This window comes from Neolamprologus brichardi, chromosome 23 (genome assembly GCF_056152115.1).
Source record: "Neolamprologus brichardi isolate AB-2024 chromosome 23, ASM5615211v1, whole genome shotgun sequence".
Lineage (NCBI taxonomy): Eukaryota > Metazoa > Chordata > Actinopteri > Cichliformes > Cichlidae > Neolamprologus > Neolamprologus brichardi.
The window spans coordinates 4,257,533-4,277,377 of NC_142125.1; the positions used below are offsets into that span (position 1 = coordinate 4,257,533).

The window sequence follows — 19,845 nt, forward strand, 5'->3', positions numbered from 1 at the left end:
TGTCATCTTAGAATCTCTAAGAGTTTTTGACAAACTGCTCTGCTGGAAACCATTGCTTCAGAAAATGTCAGTATAGCGGTATTTTTATAAAAGTTTAGCCTACAAAATTTTATGTTTCAAACATTTTGCTCAAGACTTTGTAACCTGCCAGATGAGCACAAAGTTTGTTTTGGTCTTTTTGTTGTTGTTTGTTTTATTGTAGAACATTTGAAAAGTGAATGTTTGTCAGATATAAAAGTTCTGCTTTTTCAACAATGGCCGACTGAATGCTGTTTAGAGTTGTACTATCTTGATATGTTGATGTCAGTGGGTCTGATCCAAACGTTGTCAGGGTGCTCGAACACGAAACCAACAGCTTCAGATGATGTCATGTTAATAGAAAGGACCGCATGTGTGAAACGTGCTAAAATCTGCGAATAACAGACATACAGTAACTGATTACTTTACCCCTCTTTTTTTATGTTGCAGGACCTTCAGATAGCTTCGTGATGCCAGTTAAAGAGTAATCAGCTGACATTTCAAAGCAAAGAATCTATTCCCTGACCTTTCCGTGTTTAGCAAGGCTATTTGATACAGTGCGCTCTTCTTTTATCTCTTAAATGTGTCCGTGTCAGCTATTCAAAGCATACCTTTGAACAGAGGTCTCAGATAATTCATAGAAAGGAACCTTTCCATTGTGTTGCTATAACTGCATATGCTTCTAATATTTCCTTTTCCACTTTGCGCAGTGACAAGTGCATAATTGTAAACCCTTTTTTGGGGTACACGTATGTTCCAGGGCAATAAAAAGTAAACATTTGCACCAGTTCTTCTAGATTTTAAGGTGAAAAATTAAAAAAAAGGAAATGGGGAAAATATATTTACTGATTTTAAAGTTTTGCTGTTGTTTTTATTTGTATTTTATTAATTTTGAATAGATCAGGGCTACTGTGATTTGAAATTGTGTTGGTAAAGCTGTTTTTGGTGTTGCGTAATGCACTACCAGTGAATTACCTGTGCTCTGAGGACCAAACACACCTGAACTGAATGTGCTGTGTAATGTTTAAAGTCCTAAAATAACATCTGGACACATAATGGGAGAGGGTCGATTTGGGGCACCGCTTAGCTAAAATCCCCCCTTTGAGAAATAATTTATGAGCGAGCCGTGTGTGTGCGCTTGTTATTTTTATCAGGACAGAGGAAGCATGCTCCATTCCACTTACCTGGGCTTCATAATACTATTGCACCATGTTGTGAGACAAGAATGCGATTGTGCAAACACCAGCTGAAGCTCAGACTCGCTATCTAGGTTGGCTTTCCCTAATACCGCAACATTAATACCTCGTGTGTTGCTAGGTAACTAATGGACAGCTATTAAGTGGGTAACAGCGAGCCCCTAATTTGATTCCAGTGTGATTATTTAATCAGCACTTACCAGTCAGCAGTAGTTATTCTGTATTATTTTTAATGCAGTAATTGTCAAACTTACTTAATTTGTTTGATAACACGGTGGTCAAGTATGTATCAATTAATACACTTATTAAACTCATCGAAACCCAGCACACTTTCCCATCAGACTAAACGAACCACCTATAATGACACGAGTAAGAATGCAGCTTCTTGCTGCTGAAAGATAACACTAAGACAAATGTTTCTTCCTGCAAGCGGGTGAATAATTACACTATCTAAACATGGATCATACATGATCCATGCCTCCCACGTTATGGCAGGATAATTGGGTTGCCATGGTAATGCGGACTGCTCCTATCACTGTGGTCATACGCCAGATTGGAACTTGAAGGAAGCCTACAGAGATATCCCGATCCTAGGCTGGACTGTTGCAATTCCTTATTGCGAGGCTGTTTAATAGCTCTGCTACCTGACAAAACCATATTTATATCTAATTGTTTGCCACTTATCACTGGCTGCCTGTGGGACTCATAATATCCCCGTGGTTCTTGGAGTTTTAAAAAGTATAGTAGGAGGTAGAGCCTTCAACTTTCAGGACTCAGACACCACATCTACTTAAAAATTAGGCCTAAAGTCCTTTTTATAAATTTTATTTAAAGTTGGTTCAGTTCAGTGATATAGGCTCAAAATGCTGGGGTAGATGCTATATTGTGCAGAGCACCTCTTCTCTGCTTTCCTCGCTCACCCACCATGCATTTATTAGTATGTTGCACTATTTCTGTAACCTTCTGTGTTTTCACTCGCTGCACGTTACTGATCTGCTGCTACCGCCATTAAAAACTAAATTGTTTATCATCTCTCTTTTGTCTTTGCTTTCCACTCACCCCAACTGATCAAAGCAGATGGTCAACCTCCCTGAGCCTGGATCTGCCAGAGATGTCTTCCTGTTAAAAGGGAGGGGGGTTTTGGTGATCCGAGGATATTGTTGGGTTTCTCTTTAGAACATTGTGAAGATTTACCTTTGAGTCTGAAATGTTGCGCAACATAAATAAGGCTGAATTGAAAGCTGAATGTTGGAGACATTGACAATAAAGGAGAATCCTAAAGAGTCTCTCAAAAATGAAATGTTACAGAGCTTACCATTCAGTTCATCAGTTTAGAAATGATGCTCCTAAATTTCAAATTAAAATATTTGGTTTCCTATAGCACTGGCCACTTCCATATCTGAAAAGGCACCATTAAAGCTGAATTCTTTATACAGTCGTGTAAAAAAAGAAAGTTTACAAAGGACTCTGTGCAGTCCTGTGACAATCTAAATACATCCATGATTCAACAGCTCAAGGAGTTTTGACCCATTCTTCTTTATTCTTCTTTATAATGTTGCAGTTCACAGCACTTAGTTAAGGTCTGGACTTTGACTGGGTCGTTGCAGCATGTTGAATCTTTTGTTTTTCACAAAATAAGCTCATCCATCCACCAAAGTGCTTAACGGCTGGTAAAAGGTGTTTGTGCTGATATGTTGTGTTTCGCTTTTGTCAGACTGTGAATTATAGCCAAACATGTCTGCTTCAGTTTAATCTGTGGAAAGGTCACAGTTCCAGGAGCCTTGTGGTTCTTTTAGATATAACTTTGCAGAGCTAAGCTATGCTGCCATGTTCTTTTTAGAGAGAGGAGGCTTTCACCTGACAAGCTTTCTAAAGATTAACTGTACTGTCATGAAGATTAACATTTAGCATGGTAACTGCAACCCGTGGAGCTATTTATTTTAGCACTGCGTGGTCTGATTTTGGGGTGAACTTGCTGTGATTTCTACTCCTGGGAAGATTGTGGCATTAACACAGACACAATAAAATCCCCAAACTTCAGTATTTATGAAGGACGGTAAAGTTCACTGATGATCAGTTAATCAAATGCATTTGATTAGAAGTATTTACCCTTTTAATTCCCATGTAAGCAGTCAGGGTGTGTTTAGTTTTTTCACAGGAATGTACATGTCCTATGTACACTCCTGTCTATTTAGCTTCTGACAATGCTCTATTACAATAACATGCATTTTACAATAAAACACAATAAGCAAAAATCATAAAGGAATCAAAATTGAAGAAGAAGAAGGAGAAGAAGTTGGTTCTAGAGCTGCCTTTTGTCTGTGGTGTAAAGATTGAGACTGTTCTTTATCTCTAATCTTTCTTGAATCTTTCTGGAACAGTAGTTGACAAAAACTCAACATGGCAAAATTTTTTAATAAGTTTTAAATTTCTAGTCTTCTTGTCTCTGAACATCAAACTTAGGCAAACTGTCAATTAAAAGCTACAGAACAGCTTCCAAAGTCTTCAGTCTCAGCAGTCACATTTGGTGGTGCCCAATAAAATAAAATTAAAATACCTCTACAACATCTTGATTCTGTTTGCTGAATAGTTTCACTCTGAAAAATAAAAGTTCATCCATTGTTATGTTTATTCAATGGCTTTTATTTATCTATTTGTGTATTTTTAATTATCCTCTATTGATAGAGTGACTTGACCAAGAAAGAGGCAGAAACAACCACATAACAATAAAACGAGTAAAGAAACAAATGTTTAAACTCGTCTCCAAATCCTGCGCAGTTTGTTGGCTTGTTTCTTTGTTCGTGCCACACAGTTGTGTATATTATATGACTGCATGTTAAAGCTACTTTTCTCCCCGCTGTATGTGCTCATGCATATCAATGCACCGTTTGTGAACGTGGATATGATGCGTGGGAGTGCGAGTAAAAAGCTGGATGGCATCGGGGTTACGCATACACGAGCTCCCCAAAGTCCAACTAGCAGATGCATGTTGTCATAGCAATAAGTGCCGTGTAGTTACATGTAAGATCTACTGTGGATCTGTTGTGCTGTTTTACACACATAAACTGGTTATCCACCAGGGCACGTGACGTGATCATGAAACCCACCGAGATAGCTGATTTGCGATGAAGCATTTCGCACAGCTTTGGTGCTCGTGAATGGGCAGCAGGCGGCTTATCTTCATCGTTATTTCTCTCTCCCGAAGAGTCCTTAACCTCCTCCTCCCACGCAGACCTCTTGGCTGGAGGCTTCACGCACAAACAGAAACCGACACACAGTAAAACAGGAGTTAACAGTAAAGATGAAAGGGGGGGTGGGATACAGTGGGTGGGCGACACTTGTTCATTATCGACTGCTTAGTGGAGAGGAAAGCATCTACATGACTGTGTGAGGAGCGTCTTGGACAGAAAGAGGTGTGTGACAGTTTATTTCCAATCGTTTGTGGAGCAAGTTAATCTGTAATTACAGGAGGCATCGTAAAGTTGTAGCAAGATTGTGTCAAGTTTTAATTTGTGTCTTGCAGCGACTTGAAGGAGGACAGCCGAAAGCAGGAAGGATCTATGACAGCTCAGCACATCTAGAAACAGAAACAGGGTAAATATCTATCTATCTATCTATCTATCTATCTATCTATCTATCTATCTATCTATCTATCTATCTATCTATCTATCTATCTATCTATCTATCTATCTATCTATCTATCTATCTATCTATCTATCTATCTATCTATCTATCTATCTATGGACAGATAGACCACTGTTCACACATTTCTTGCCTGTGAAGCTTGAATGTATGTATATGTCTGATTGGATTGAATTTTCTCCTGTTGCTATACTGCTATACTAATTCTCACCTTTCTCTATTTTTAACAAATAATTTGGAAACAAAGATGTAGTGGAGTGGAAACGAAGCTCTATATTTCTGTTTCCTGAAGGGTTGGTACATGTTTGCCACGTTTTGGCTTCTTTGCATCCAAAAGACTTTTGCACTAAAGTTGTATTTTCTCGACTGGTAACATAATTTGTGTCATGGCTGTGTGCAGGCGGGCAGGGAGGAAGGACCCAAAATGCAGGACTCACTGAGGCAAAGTTGAACTCAAAATAAACAGCTTTATTGCAGGTTGCAGACTGAACAAAAGACTAACTACACTGGGGGGGAAATAAACTAACAGGCAGGCATAACGGGTAACGGAACACACAGTGAAATCTGAGGGTGAGCAGACGTTATGCCTGCCTGTTAGTTTATTTCCCCCCCAGTGTAGTTAGTCTTTTGTTCAGTCTGCAACCTGCAATAAAGCTGTTTATTTTGAGTTCAACTTTGCCTCAGTGAGTCCTGCATTTTGGGTCCTTCCTCCCTGCCCGCCTGCACACAGCCATGACAGAACGACGCGACCTTCACGATAAAACAGGAAACTCAGACACCGGGAACCAGACAAGACGCTGAACTGAACAGACAGATCACAAACAGATGGGGTGACACCATAGACAGAGATACAGACGCAGACTCAGAGGCAGACCGAAGAGAACTCGAATAATAATCATAACAATAAACTAGAAAATGATAATAATAAACTTAAAGCGCTGGGTCACCGACCCAGGGCCATGACAATTTGTTTGCTGTAATAGAGAAAGCGGATTGTATTAAACAAAGACGTATGCAGTGCAGATGGGTTTGTTTGTTTGTTTGTTTGTTTGTTATCTTAGCTGCTCACTTTATTAGGTTCACCTGTTCAGCTGCTCATTTATGCAAATATCTAATCATCCGATCACATGGCAGCAACTCAGTGCATTTGAGCATGTAGACATGGTCAAGACGACCTGCTGATGTTCAAACTGAGCATCACGATGGGAAAGAAAGGTGACTCTGAAAGTGTTATGGTTGCTGGTGCCTGACAGGCTGGTCTGAGTATTTCAGAAACTGATAATCTGCTGGGATTTTCCTTCATAGCCATTAAGTTTACAGAGAAAAAGATTGGGGTGCTTGTTGTTGGTGTGCATGTGAGCATCTTTGAATGTGCAGCACGTTAAACCCTGAAGCAGATGGACAGTGTTCTGAAGGTTACTTTTAAAATGTATTCCATTACAGATTACAGAATACATGCCCCAAAATTATTCTGTAACGTATTCCGTTACGTTACTCAATGAGAGTAACGTATTCTGAACACTTTGGATTACTTAATATATTATCATCAGTGTTGGGGAGTAACGGAATACATGTACCGCCGTTACGTATTTAAAATACAAAATATGAGTAACTGTATTCCGTTACAGTTACAGTTTAAAAAGGTGGTATTTAGAATACAGTTACTTTGTTGAAATAAATGGATTACACGGCGGTACTTCCCTGTTTCATATTGTGGCGGGTCAGGACTGTTTGGGTTTTGTTTGACAGCTACGTTCTGTTGTTCCAGGCGGCAGCGTTACGGTTGCCATGGTTACAGGGTGACGCTCTGCGTGTTTCCTGGGTGAGAGAGGCCTTTTTGTTGTTGTTGTGCTAAGCTAATAGGCAGAATGCTACAGGTATAGCTCTAAAGAATGTAGCATCATAGGCAGTGTAGTCCGTGCTGCAGGGAGAATGGACTGCCATACACGTTATGTGTCTGTGAGCGAGGGAGGGAGAAAAAGGAAAAGTACGAGCTGTCATCGAGCAAAAACGGGAGCTGGAAGCATGTAAATATAATAATAACCACTGCAGCCAAGAAGAGAGCCTGACGAGCCCAGTTGTAAGTAAGCTATTAAGACTCGACTGTACACCGTGTTCGTGTTTTCCTCCAAAAACAATAAGCTCCGTTGGAGCAGCCTTTCAACGCCTCTCTCTGTCTCTCGCTAGCAAAGTTGACCCAGACAACAAAGTAAAGCTAGTTTTCGGCTACGAGCCCGACACAGAACCCACCGTATTAGCCAGAGGTCCCTTTACTACGGTTCGGAGCCGCGGACCTTCAGTAACAGTAATAAATCACAGCAATAGTACATTCATGTAGTTGTAAACAGCATGATAATATATTAAGTAATCCAAAGTATTCAGAATACGTTACTCTCATTGAGTAACGTAACGGAATACTTTACAGAATACATTTTGGGGCATGTATTCTGTAATGGAATACATTTTAAAAGTAACCTTCCCAACACTGATTATCATGCTGTTTACAACTACATGAATGTACTATTGCTGTGATTTATTACTGTTACTGAAGGTCCGCGGCTCCGAACCGTAGTAAAGGGACCTCTGGCTAATACGGTGGGTTCTGTGTCGGGCTCGTAGCTGAAAACTAGCTTTACTTTGTTGTCTGGGTCACTTTGCTAGCGAGAGACAAAGAGAGGCGTTGAACGGCTGCTCCAACGGAAGTTATTGTTTTTGGAGGAAAACACGAACACGGTGTACAGCCGAGTCTTAATAGCTTACTTACAACAGTCCTGACCCGTGACAATATGAAACAGGGAAGTACCGCCGTGTAATCCATTTATTTCAACAAAGTAACTGTATTCTAAATACCACCTTTTTAAACGGTAACTGTAACGGAATACTGTTACTCATATTTTGTATTTTAAATACGTAACGGCGGTACATGTATTCCGTTACTCCCCAACACTGCAGATGGAGTACAGCAACAGAAGACCACACTGGGTGGGACTCTCGACAGATAAGAAGGGAACTTCACTGTACTCAAGTGGCCTCCATAGTCACCAGATATCAGTCCAACAGACCACTTTTGGGATGTGGTGGCATCGGCTGTGTGATGCTATCATGTCAATATGGAGATCTCAGAGAAATGTTTCCAGCATCTTCTTTAATCTCTGCCACGAAGGATTAAAGCAGTCCGGAAGGCAGAAGTGGATCCAGCTACTGTTAAAGAGAAGATTCGACTTCTTTATTGTTGTCTTTCCTGTCTACACGTTGTTCTACGCTGACAGTTTATTGTCTCGAGCCGTGAAGAGTTTGAAATAACTCAACCTTCATGGGAAAAATCAATAGTCCCCTTTAAATCGCTGTGATCTGGACATTTATCATGTACATCACTGTGTCATTTTATACTGAATGCTGTTTGACATGGAAAGGTTATTGTGTGGAGTGTTGACGATTAGAAACGAGGAATGTAGGCAGATTTGTCTGACTTTGATTTGTCACACGCCACAAAATGTTGGCTGTGTGTGTGTGTGTGTGAGTGTGTGTGTGTGTGTGTGAGAAGGTCAGGCCATATGAGAGGTCTTTCATGTCTGTCTTGTTATGAAAGCTGAGCTGAGACAAACTCTCCACTCATCTCTGGAGGTTCACACACGCGACATCCTGACCCTCTCGTCCACAGCGGTGAAGCTCTGACGGTTACCTGATTTTAACTGGACTGTTTGACTCAAAGTCTAAAACATGAGTGGTGAGTAGTCAGACAGCTTAAAGGCTTTTTCCGATCGCTACTTTGTGCGATCACGAGAAAAATACCTGCCTTTACTTCTCAATTTCACTGAGAAATTGCTGGGATTGTAATCACGACAGAATAAGACGTGCACCTCGTCTGATTTTAAAGAAAGCTGTCGTGTTTCATCGGCATAAATTAAATCAGTGTTTCGAATAGTATCAATGTAGTTTACCAAATATGACAACTGTAATATAACCAGGCAAACTGTGTTTTGCGTTCATGGACATGAATTTCCACCTTTTTTTTATATAGTTTTTATAATTATAATTTAATTAGGAAGCATTGTATTTCATGTCAAAAGCAGAAAGTGTGGGGAGACCTCACCATGGCAACCAAGAAAGCGTTAAAAAAGGTGGAAAAATCTGCATTTTTAACCCAAAACGTCGTCTTTTGTACTTGGTGACAATCAGTGCATTAAAGGTTTTGAGTATTTCACAAACTACCACAGATTGAGACTGTGTTGTATAATAGGCGATAATAATAATAAAGCATTGGAACACGGACTAATTTTAATTTTTTTTTACATGCTGGGGGTTTCCTGTTTAGTATTCATGAATTATGTCCTGCTTGACTTTTGCCAGCCCATATATCCACCATGAGTTCACGTGTTTTGACAGATGTATTGTTAGTCAGTGTTCACTTGGATTTTAGAGTTTAATATTATCTCTTCATTATAATAAATGCCTGCTGATTATCTGGGGTTAATGCCCCTTTTATTATGGTATATTTCCTGGTTGTTGAGTTATGGTTTCAGTGTTTATTTGTCAAAAAAAAAAATTAAGTCAGCTGGAACTGCAGCTTTTTTACTGAAAGTGTGAATGAAACAGGGATTTAAAACAGAAACTCTGCAGTCTTTCTGTTCATTTGCAGCCTGATCAGCATCATATTTTGGGAGTTAGGTTTTTTCATGTGAATACTAATGAAGCACAGAGAAGTTTTAAAAAAAGAAACATTAAGCTGACTCACAGCTGAAAGTTTCTGGTCAGCTCCAGCCTGACAAAATTAGCTCACGCGGTGCAGCTTAAGATCAAACCGCTCTCTCACTGCTTGACTTGTATTGAGGCAGAAAGGAACATTTTGATCCTTTAATTGTGTTCGTCACAAGATTTATGTAGTAATGCTGTTATATGGTAACCTGTGAACTGCCTTAATGTTCAGCCCTTCGCCGTAGTGCCTTTCCTTCCTTGAGACTTCCTTTTTCATTAGTCTTGCCTTTACTGAGCTTCACGACTGAACATTTTGTTTTCATTCCTACTCTAGTGTAACGCTGTAAAACTGGCAGCTTCATCCACTCTTATCCATTACACACTAGAATGGAGTTATCAGTCCACTCCAGTCCTCCAGATAGTAAAACATTGTGACCGCGCTACACATTCGTTCAGACATTTATAAACAGCAGGTCTGAATCGTGCATCTGAAGACGTCCATCTCTTTGCCTGGTTACTACATGTGGATTATGTATAGATTGATGCAAACCTTATAAAATGATTTGAGTAGATTCAGTTTTTGGTTTTCAAAATAAAGTGTTTATCTCTGGGGAAGAATGAAAAAATGATTTTTGTGTGAGGTCAGTGTGATTATAGTAGATGTGAAGAATAAGCAAGAGGACACTGCCTGTTTATTACCCGCTCTGTGGGACTTCAAGTTTGTTTGCAGTGGTTGGCTAAGAGGAAACAATGTAGCCTACTTAGATAGGAGGAAGTGCGAGCAGCGTCCACGTGTTACACACACACACCGAGAGAGAAGGGAAACACGGTAAGACTGAAAAAGCTCGTTATTCATGTTAGGTTTTAGTCTATTTTATGTCTCTAAAAGTTGATTCAGTTCATCTGGACGTAGCGTTCCTTCACTGCGCTGGTTTCACTCATGCAAATGGATTGTTTATAAGATTGGGGAAGCCTGCAGTCAGTTGGATGAGTGACGAAATGTTTCTGCCACAAAGCGCTACGTCCAGATGAACAGAATCAACTTTTGGAGATTTATTACCTGGATGATTGAACATGCATCATCATGCGTCTACTTTACAGCTTTAAGCATAGAAAAAATTGCAAAGCAAGGCTTGAAAAACACAGCTCATGTTTGCTTACTCGGTTCAAGACTACACCAGCACCTAGTCCAGCTTTGCTTGTAATGACTAAACCAGAACTATGCTTGCAGTCTGCCTTTTGTCATAGTGACAGTGTGTATTTTAGAGTTCATGCTCTCGAACGTGTCTTTATTGTTTTTTGACAAATTAGGTAAACAGGCTATTGTACACTATGAGGTCATATTGAAGTGCTCATACATGTTTTTGTTAGGAATGCCTTGCTAGTTAGTTGTTCGTGCAAGATGCTGTAAACATTCCTCGCAGATTTTGGTTCATATTGTCACGATAGCATCACACGGCTGCTGCAGATTTATCCCCTGCACACCTGTGACGCGACTCTGCTGCTCCACGATATTTCAAAGGTGTGATCTGGTGATTGTTGAGCACAGTAAAATAAAACGATGTGAGCATAACGAGTCCTTATTTGAGTCATTTCTGCTATCCTATCGGCTCGAGTCTGGACATTCTCCTGTGACCTCTGACCTCTACATGGTATTTTCACTCAGAGAACTGCCGCTCGCTGGACAAGTTCTCTTTTTCAAACCATTCTCTGTAAACTCTAGCGATGGAAAATCCCAACAGACCTCAGTTTCTGCCTATCTGACACCAACAACAATGCCACATCAGAAGTCACATGATTCCCATTTCTTCCCCATTCTGATGCTCAGTTTGAATTTCATCACGCCGCTTTGACCATTTCCACATGCCTAAATGCTTTGAGGTGCAGCCATACGACTGGTTTATTTGCATTAATGAACAGTTAAAGTTGAAGGTGTACCTAACAAAGTGGCAGGTGAGATGCTGAAGGACAGATTAATCCAAACTGTGGCCAATTAATGTTTTGTCCACCAACTGTTTTACCACTAAACTGAACCAAATTATACAAAAAAAGGGGATGTTTATTCTCTGAACTAGGGATGCACCGATACCGATACTGTAAAATGTGTGTGTACTCATACTCGTAAAAGTTAACCGATACCAACTTATTTCATTAATCAGAGGGTGGCTTGTCATTTCTGTTGTAGTTTTTTAGATTGGCCACTAGGGGGCCAATTATTATTTTATTTATTATTTATTTTATAATAATTATTTTGTTTGTTTGTTTACAATATGGACACTCTGCAATAATTTAAAAGTTTAATTTATTCGCAAACCTAATTTGTATTTATTTTATTCCAAACAGAAGTGTTTATTTATTATTCTGAAAGCTCGAGACAGTGCCAATAGTTCAGTGATATTTTGTAAAATTACAATGTGGAGACTCCGCAATAATTTAACAGAAGTGCTTATTTTTTACTTGAAATTTTTTTGTGGTCATTTTTATTAAGATTTAATTTTTTATCGGTAGGGAATATAATAAAACCTGTCTTCCAATTCATTGCATTTGTGTGTGTGTGTGTGTGGTAGAAGTATAGTTTTTTGTACTCTGTATCGGCAAGTACTCAGATCCAAGTATCGGTATCGTATCGGTTTGAAAAAATTGGTATCGTTGCATCCCTACACTAAAAAAGAAAACTGTGTATTCATAAAAACTATTTCAGCTTGGTAATCTTCTCCATCTCAGTTGGCAGTGGTAGGTTACATGGTTCAGGCTTTTTAGTTACTGTGCCACAGCCAGGTCAGGTTTTGATTTGTAATCCTAAACAGGTGCTTCAGTGTTTCACACAGCAGCAGCCGTTTCATCCTGTTTTCTATTTTTTTTTTCACCCCGTTGAGCAACATGCGATGTGTGTGGATATTCTGTGAATGTCTTAAAGCGTGCCGTCCCTCCAGAAACTACACGTGACAAAAACTTTACACTTAACAAATAATTTTTATTATTTTTCTCTTAGTTTCACACGAGACCTGCCTCCTGGACCAGGTGCTGGAGCTTATTATGAACGAGAAGCCCCCCACCAGTGCCAGCCTTTTCCTAAACGAGGACACAGAAAAACCACCCCTACCAGACAGAGTAGACCTAAGGAGGCGCTTACGCAGGGCCATGGAGAGGAGAGCAAGCAGCATGAAGGAGAGGATGAGCTCCGTCAGCAAGGCCAGTGTGAAGGGTTTCCTGAAGAGGAACTTGTTCGTTTTGTTCACCATCGCTGCCGTGGCTCTGGGTGAGTGGAAAGGAACAACAAATGGAGGTTTTTTTTCCACTTGTGGTTTTATATTTGTGCATTTCGATGCTTATTTATTAGTTAATTTATTTATTTGCCAGGTATAATCCTGGGCTTTGCTCTACGCCCCTACAATCTGTCCCTGAGGGAAATCAAGTACTTTTCCTTTCCTGGGGAGCTCCTAATGAGAATGCTGAAGATGCTGGTGCTACCTCTAATTGTCTCCAGTCTGATCACAGGTTAGCTTCTAATGAGCACTTAAAAGCAAATATGCTTTATTTTCCCACACTGCTTCAGCACATTACTGTCTAGATCCTGAAATGAGAGCAGATATCCTATCGTAGTCTTCAGTATTTACCAGCGAGCTGTTTCTATGATTAATTTAACGTCACATTCAAACTTTCATCAGTCCACTGAGAAAATAATGTTCTCCGCCTCAGGCATTTCCTCCTTGGACAGTAAAGCATCTGGTAAGATGGGTTTGCACGCAGTGGTCTACTACATGGTGACCACGCTGATTGCTGTGTTTATCGGCATTGTCATCGTCGTCATCATCCAGCCGGGGAAAGGGAACAGGGACAGCCCCGTGGCCAACGGTGGGAATATCGAACCTGTTCAGGCTACTGATGCTTTTCTGGATCTCATCAGGTAACGACTCAGAAACTTGACTCATGTGTTAGGTTACACAGTTTCCACAGACAGTCGCAGTTCATATTACGAGAGCAGTCTAACAAGAATGTTAAGAGTTGGATTAATAGATTGATACCACTCTTTTATCTATCTGTTATGTATGAAGCTACTGCCAGTAATCAAATTACTTAGCTCAGGATAACTTCCAAAACACCCAATGGTGTTCACACCTCTGTCTTTATAAGGTACAAGCTGTAACCCAACATGTTTGGATGGCAGACATAACAATTGGATGGAGTCAGGCTCTTTCCATTGCTTCCCTTATTTGTTCTGGACGATGCTAAATGGCTGCGGAGCTATACTTAGCCACAGACAGTGTAAAAGATGGGCACAGCCACCATGATGTCACCGATCAGTTAGTGAAGTTTGTTTGAAACTGGGAAACCACAGCACATCACAAGCATCTTTCTGACTTTTAGAATGACAATGATTTACAAAAATGACTCAATCTTATTTTCAGTGAGACCTGAAACTTGGACTGAGCCCATAAAGTTAGCAGGAACGTGTTTACTGAGGTCAGAGAGTGAAGCAACTGAGTGCTGTTTTCCCATAGACTACCACAGGAGTCGCCCCCTGCTGGTTATTAAAATAATTTAGGTTTTAGGCATATTTATTTAAGTATATGTGGCTCATTTGATCTTTGGTTTTTTCTATTCTAGGAACATGTTTCCTCCTAATCTGGTAGAAGCCTGCTTCAAGCAGGTAAGCCTTTGTTTTCATCCCAGCCATGGTTCATATCTTCATCATTATGGAACACTTCATTTCATTTAAAGAAAGAAAATCTCCTTTATCTCTAAATCTTGATCAACAAAAATTTGATAAACATATAGTTTTATTTTCCTAATCTCTATTAAATTGCATGTATTGCTATGTAACTACCTTAAAAACATTTCCTGTCTGTTGCAGTATAAAACAGTGTACAAGAAGACTGTTCACACCAGAAATGTGACCGTAACTTTAAACCTCACCGACTCGCTCAATGTGACCGATTCTGCCTTGAGCGTGAACCTCAGCACGGTGCTTCACACCATACAGGTGGGTGTCTACAAGCATCTTCAGGTATAAGTGCAATACTTTAATCGCTATGAAAAAGAAAACGACAGTGCGTATTGATTTATGTGTAAAACGTTTTCAACCACAGGAGACTGTGGAGGAGGTCGTCCCTGTGTCTGGCTCCTCGAGCGGAGTAAACGCTCTGGGTCTGGTGGTGTTTTCCATGTGCTTCGGTCTGGTCATTGGCAACATGAAACAGCAGGGCCAGGCTCTTAGAGAGTTCTTTGACTGCCTGAATGAAGCCATCATGCGGCTGGTGGCCATCATCATCTGGTTAGTAAAAACCCAGCATCCACACCTATGAAGATTCTGAGTAGACTTAACTGAAGAAAACTCTCCCTTTAGTCTATAAAAGCAACTAACCCAATAAAATTACCATTATAGTAAAACAATGTTTCCAAACTTGCAGGTATGCTCCAGTAGGTATCCTGTTTCTGATTGCTGGGAAGATTGTGGAGATGAAGGATCTGGCAGAAGTGGGTAGTCAGCTTGGGATGTACACTGTGTCGGTCATCGTGGGTCTTCTCATCCACGGCCTCTTTGTCCTGCCAATGCTTTATTTCCTGGTAACCAGGAAGAATCCTTACAGCTTCATTGGCGGCCTGCTGCAGGCACTGATCACTGCTCTGGGAACCTCCTCCAGGTTAGCTTCTGCACAATTCAAACATTGTTATTCATTCATCTGAATCTCATCATAAGAAGCACTGCATTACTTCCTTTGTGTTTAGCAGCTTTAAAGGCCAGTCTCTGCTCGTGTTTATGGTGATGCTAACATGTCTCACCCTGTCTGCTTCAAGCTCTGCTACCCTGCCCATCACCTTCCGCTGCCTCGAAGAAAACAACCACGTGGATAAACGAGTGACGCGTTTTGTCCTTCCCGTTGGAGCCACCATTAACATGGATGGCACCGCCCTCTACGAGGCAGTGGCAGCTATCTTTATTGCTCAAGTCAATGGCATGGAGCTAAACTTTGGTCAGATTCTCACCATCAGGTAACAGTACTTTGGTTTGCTAGTACTCAGCTGAGCTCCCTCTTTGGGCAACCTGTGGTCATAAAGAGATGATCGCTGTCTCTACTCTCTGACTGTCACAGCAGAAACTAAGACTGATCAGACCAGGCAACATTTTTCCAATCTTCTATTGTCCAACATTGGTACTGCAACTTGTAGCCACAGTTTCCTGCTCCTAGCTGTCAGAGGTGGCATAGGTGTGTGTGCTGTGTTGCTGCTGTAGACCATTTCTACATTCCTAAACACACAGGGTTGCTGCCATGTGACTGGCCGATTAGATACTTGCTTTAAAAAGCCATTGAACAAGTGTATCTAATAAAGTGGCCAGTAGGTTTAAATACCTGCTACTGCTTTTGGTTGTTCCATTTTTCACGAGAGGTTGCCATAACAGGCAGCTCTGTATATTTAAACTAGCAAATATTTACTGAGGATGGCCTTCCTACTGCAACCCACCAAGGGCTTTGTGTCGTCCCCTGGGATCAAATCAGGGATCCGGTGTGTAAGCTGCCACACTATTACAAATAAAATACTCAAAGTTCACTCAGCAAAATGAGAAAATAAAGTCTTTAGATTGAGTTCAGTCGCTTGAAATTGCTGAGATTTTAGCTTTAATACAATTTTAAAAATTATAACTGGTATGCAAGAATATCCATATGGTGTTTACGAAGGAGATGCTAATCTATAGACTATGTGTGTAAACGTGCTTAATTCTGCTGCTAAGTTGGGCTACGTCCACGGATATTTTGAAAATGGAGATTTTCCGTTTTCGTTTTAAAAATCCCGTCCACACGTAAACGCAGAAATGAAGGAAAACGCTGCTAGGAACATGCCAAAGCAGCAGGTGGCGATATATTCCTAACCGTGCAGAAATGTTGGCCAATCAGAAGTCTAGAAGCCTCAGTGGGAAATAGTAAACAAAGCTGGGGCATAGAAGCAGAACAGAGTCGTATGTGTGGAGGGGCAGTAACTGTGTGTGTATATGTAAGCATTTAAACACTGCAGAGAGTAAAATTAACAGTAACAGTATTGTAGAAATTCATTTCACCAAAACAATAACGTGGCGTACAGTGTGACGTCAAAAAAGGCGCACACCTTTGACGCTGCGTTTTCTCCGTTTTTCTCGTCCACATGTAAATGCAAAAACGGAGTTTTCAAAAATATTCACCCTGGCCGGAGTTTTTAAAAATCTCCGTTTTCAGTGACCGAAAACGCCGTTTATGTGTGGACGAAAGGTGCAAACGCATAGAAAAATCTGCTTTTTCAAAAATACCCGGGTACGTGTGGACGTAGCCTCGGTCATTTTAACATAGTAGCCTATGGAAATATTTTGCATCAAACCTCTAGTGTCCATTTAAGGAACTGCAGTTTCTGGCACTTCCATGCTGTCCCCTATATACAACACATACACAAATACATAACAAGGTAAACGCGTGAGATTTGCTCCAGCTTACTCCTCTTTCTGATCGCACTTTTTATTACTAGATAGGGAAATGAGAGGTTAATAAACATGTAAACATATATTAAAAGTGTGTTTCTGATAATATTATTATTATTAGACAAAAATGTGTAATACATTTTAAAGAACATATGGTAGAGACAGTATTCCTCGTGTGCTTTTATCACACTCTACTACACCCACCAGCAGTGCACATGTGCTGTTTGTTTGTTTCCTTTTATTAAATGCATTCACTCGCCTCTCCATCCCTCCCACCGCCCACTCAGTATCACAGCAACGGCTGCCAGCATCGGAGCAGCAGGCATTCCTCAGGCTGGCCTGGTTACCATGGTGATTGTATTGACATCGGTGGGACTGCCCACGGAGGACATAACGCTGATCATCGCTGTGGATTGGTTCCTGTGAGTTCCCACTAAATGTCAGCTTGATGGGGATTGGTCTGGGATTGTGCCAGCTTAAATGTCATTGTAAAGCTTCAGAGAGCCCAGAGGTCCCACAACTACAAAGGTTATCGATGCATAATGCAGAGTGATGGATAAGAGAGCCTGCAACTGTTTTCGTAGCATGCATCCATTTTCTTCCACTTATATATATGCAGTCATTTTTTAGTCTTTCTCACTTATTCTCTCTCTCTCGTGACTCCAGGGACCGTTTGCGTACTACCACGAATGTTCTCGGCGACTCCCTCGGGGCCGGCATCGTGGAGCACCTTTCCCGCAAAGAGCTGCAGAATCAGGACGCCGAGGTGCGCAACTCTGTAATCGAGGAGAACGAGAAACCCTATCAGCTCATTTGCCAGGACAATGACATAGTCAATCATCTCAACAGCGAGACCACAATGTGAAGGCGAGGGAAGCACGTGAAACGGCGTGAACATACAGAAGCATTAGCATGATGCAGTGATGGAGAACATGATAGCCAATGCTTGAGGTTCACATCTTTCCCTCAAATACAAAAGCTTATCTGGGAAATACGACACAGTGGCGCCTGTCCTGGGACAGCTTGATGACAGAAACTAATGTTCACGTGTTGTTTAGGAGCATCTTGTGATTTTTTATTTGTATTTTTATTTTTGAAATACATTTCAAAGCCATCAAATAATCTCACTTTCAAGCTTGAAAACACAGCATTATTAGAGAAACAACACCATTCATAATGTAAACCAGCTTATTTTTTCAGTCTTGTGAATTTATTCTTTAGACTTTGCCCAGTTCTTCTGCATGACTAAACATTGTCCACTGCAAACACCCATTTTTGTCATTCTAATAATGACTACCTCTAATAGGACTTAGATGTGGGATTTCCACAGCACTACAGAAAAATAAAGCTGGATGTAAATACACGGGCAGCAGTATTGTTTCCTTCCTCTTTTAAGTGTGCTTACACGATTTAATCGTAAAACTGTGACTGTTAAACACTGGATACAAGTGAAAAAGAAAACTTTTACTCCTTTGTTTTATTTAGTTGATATATTTTAAATGACTTTATAGACTGTTCCCCACCCCCAGTGCTTTCTTATGGATATTGGCGTGTATTTCTTGTATTTATTTGGTGCTATATGGGCACAGTACTGCAATGCTAAAGGAGTAATTAAACAGAAATAGCTGCAATACTGAAGGTGTTCATATTCTGTTTCTTTTTTCCTCCTGTTGATGGGAACAGTGTTCTATTACACCAATCGGTCTGTGTTTTCTGCATTATATGTTATTATCTACTCAACATGTAATTGGATTTTTGGTATATTTTGATTGAAATGTTGCTGGTTACTTTACAGTTGATGGTTTTGTGAAAAAGTGCAGTGAAGAAGCTTGGTGAATGCTTTTGAGAACCTACACAGTTGTTTCAGTGTTGTGCATAATTATAAAAAGTGATGGTGTGAATACACGTGTCTGATTTTGTACCAGTTCATGCCCATTTTTGTTTGCAGGTTAGAGTTTTGTTGCTTTAAGTTATTTCAGTAGAATTGTTATTTCTGATGAAGGAGCAGCTCAACATGTTGATGGACAGCGTGTGAAAAACGTGATAAATAAATGTCTCAGGAACTGAAATGAACTGTGATTCTCATTATTGTGATTGTGGCTACCCCTTGTGGAAGATATCCTCTCCTCCAGACACTCTCAGCTGCTCTCTTAGAGAAAACAGTGGGTCAAATGTTATATGAGAAACAAGTTTCACATATGGATGAGGTGAATTCTTCTTTTTTATTACGAACATTTCATCTAAGTTTGAAATCCTTTTATATAAAAGCTAATAGTTAAGTAAACCCAGGCTGTGCTGCTGTAAGCACTACAGATATGTCACTGCTGGATGTGATAGGGAAACCAGAATATTTAATCAGAAATAAAATCAGTTTAGAAAACTGTTTACAAAACACAACACACAATTTACCGCTTTTTCTTTAGTACAAATAATAACAGCACTATTTACATAGTTTAATATAGGACAAGTTGTATAAAAGTATATATAAAAGTATATATATATAAGTATATAAAGTATATCTAAAGTACCTCAAATAAATATTCTCATTATGTATAATAACTTTTCAGAGTCATAAACATAATGAAACAGCAATTCATTATTATCTTATTTTAAAGTTAAATTGTGTAAAATCTCACCACTAGATGTCAGTAGATTGCAGATTGCAGTCAAATGAATTCTGTTTTCTTAGCGATCCCAAGTGTACAATCCTACCTACGGTGGCTCCTGTTTATATGTAGTGACTGTAGGGTTTCAGTCCACTGTTTAACGCAGCTTTCAATATGCGTCCATGTTATTTCACTCTGGAGGAGGCTGTAAAACTTTGTTAAAGGAGTCCAATATGAGTCA

General features: G+C 40.1%; 1 protein-coding gene across 2 annotated transcripts; it reads left to right on the top strand.

Annotated features, from left to right (window-relative positions):
• Positions 1 to 4,369: 4,369 nt before the first annotated feature.
• Positions 4,370 to 18,697, top strand: slc1a6 (solute carrier family 1 member 6). Of its 2 annotated transcripts, XM_087836057.1 has the most exons (12): positions 4,370 to 4,627; positions 4,738 to 4,808; positions 12,544 to 12,810; positions 12,912 to 13,049; positions 13,251 to 13,458; positions 14,160 to 14,202; positions 14,407 to 14,535; positions 14,642 to 14,826; positions 14,963 to 15,196; positions 15,351 to 15,545; positions 17,286 to 17,420; positions 17,665 to 18,697. In XM_087836057.1, exons 3-12 carry the CDS (start codon positions 12,588 to 12,590, stop codon positions 17,861 to 17,863), a joined length of 1,689 nt encoding a protein of 562 aa, XP_087692183.1. In that variant the 5' UTR covers positions 4,370 to 4,627; positions 4,738 to 4,808; positions 12,544 to 12,587; the 3' UTR covers positions 17,864 to 18,697. The 2 variants fall into 2 exon arrangements, with proteins under 2 accessions (XP_087692183.1, XP_035767808.1); XM_035911915.2 differs by lacking the exons at positions 4,370 to 4,627; positions 4,738 to 4,808 and adding an exon at positions 10,356 to 10,380.
• The last annotated feature ends 1,148 nt before the right edge of the window (positions 18,698 to 19,845 follow it).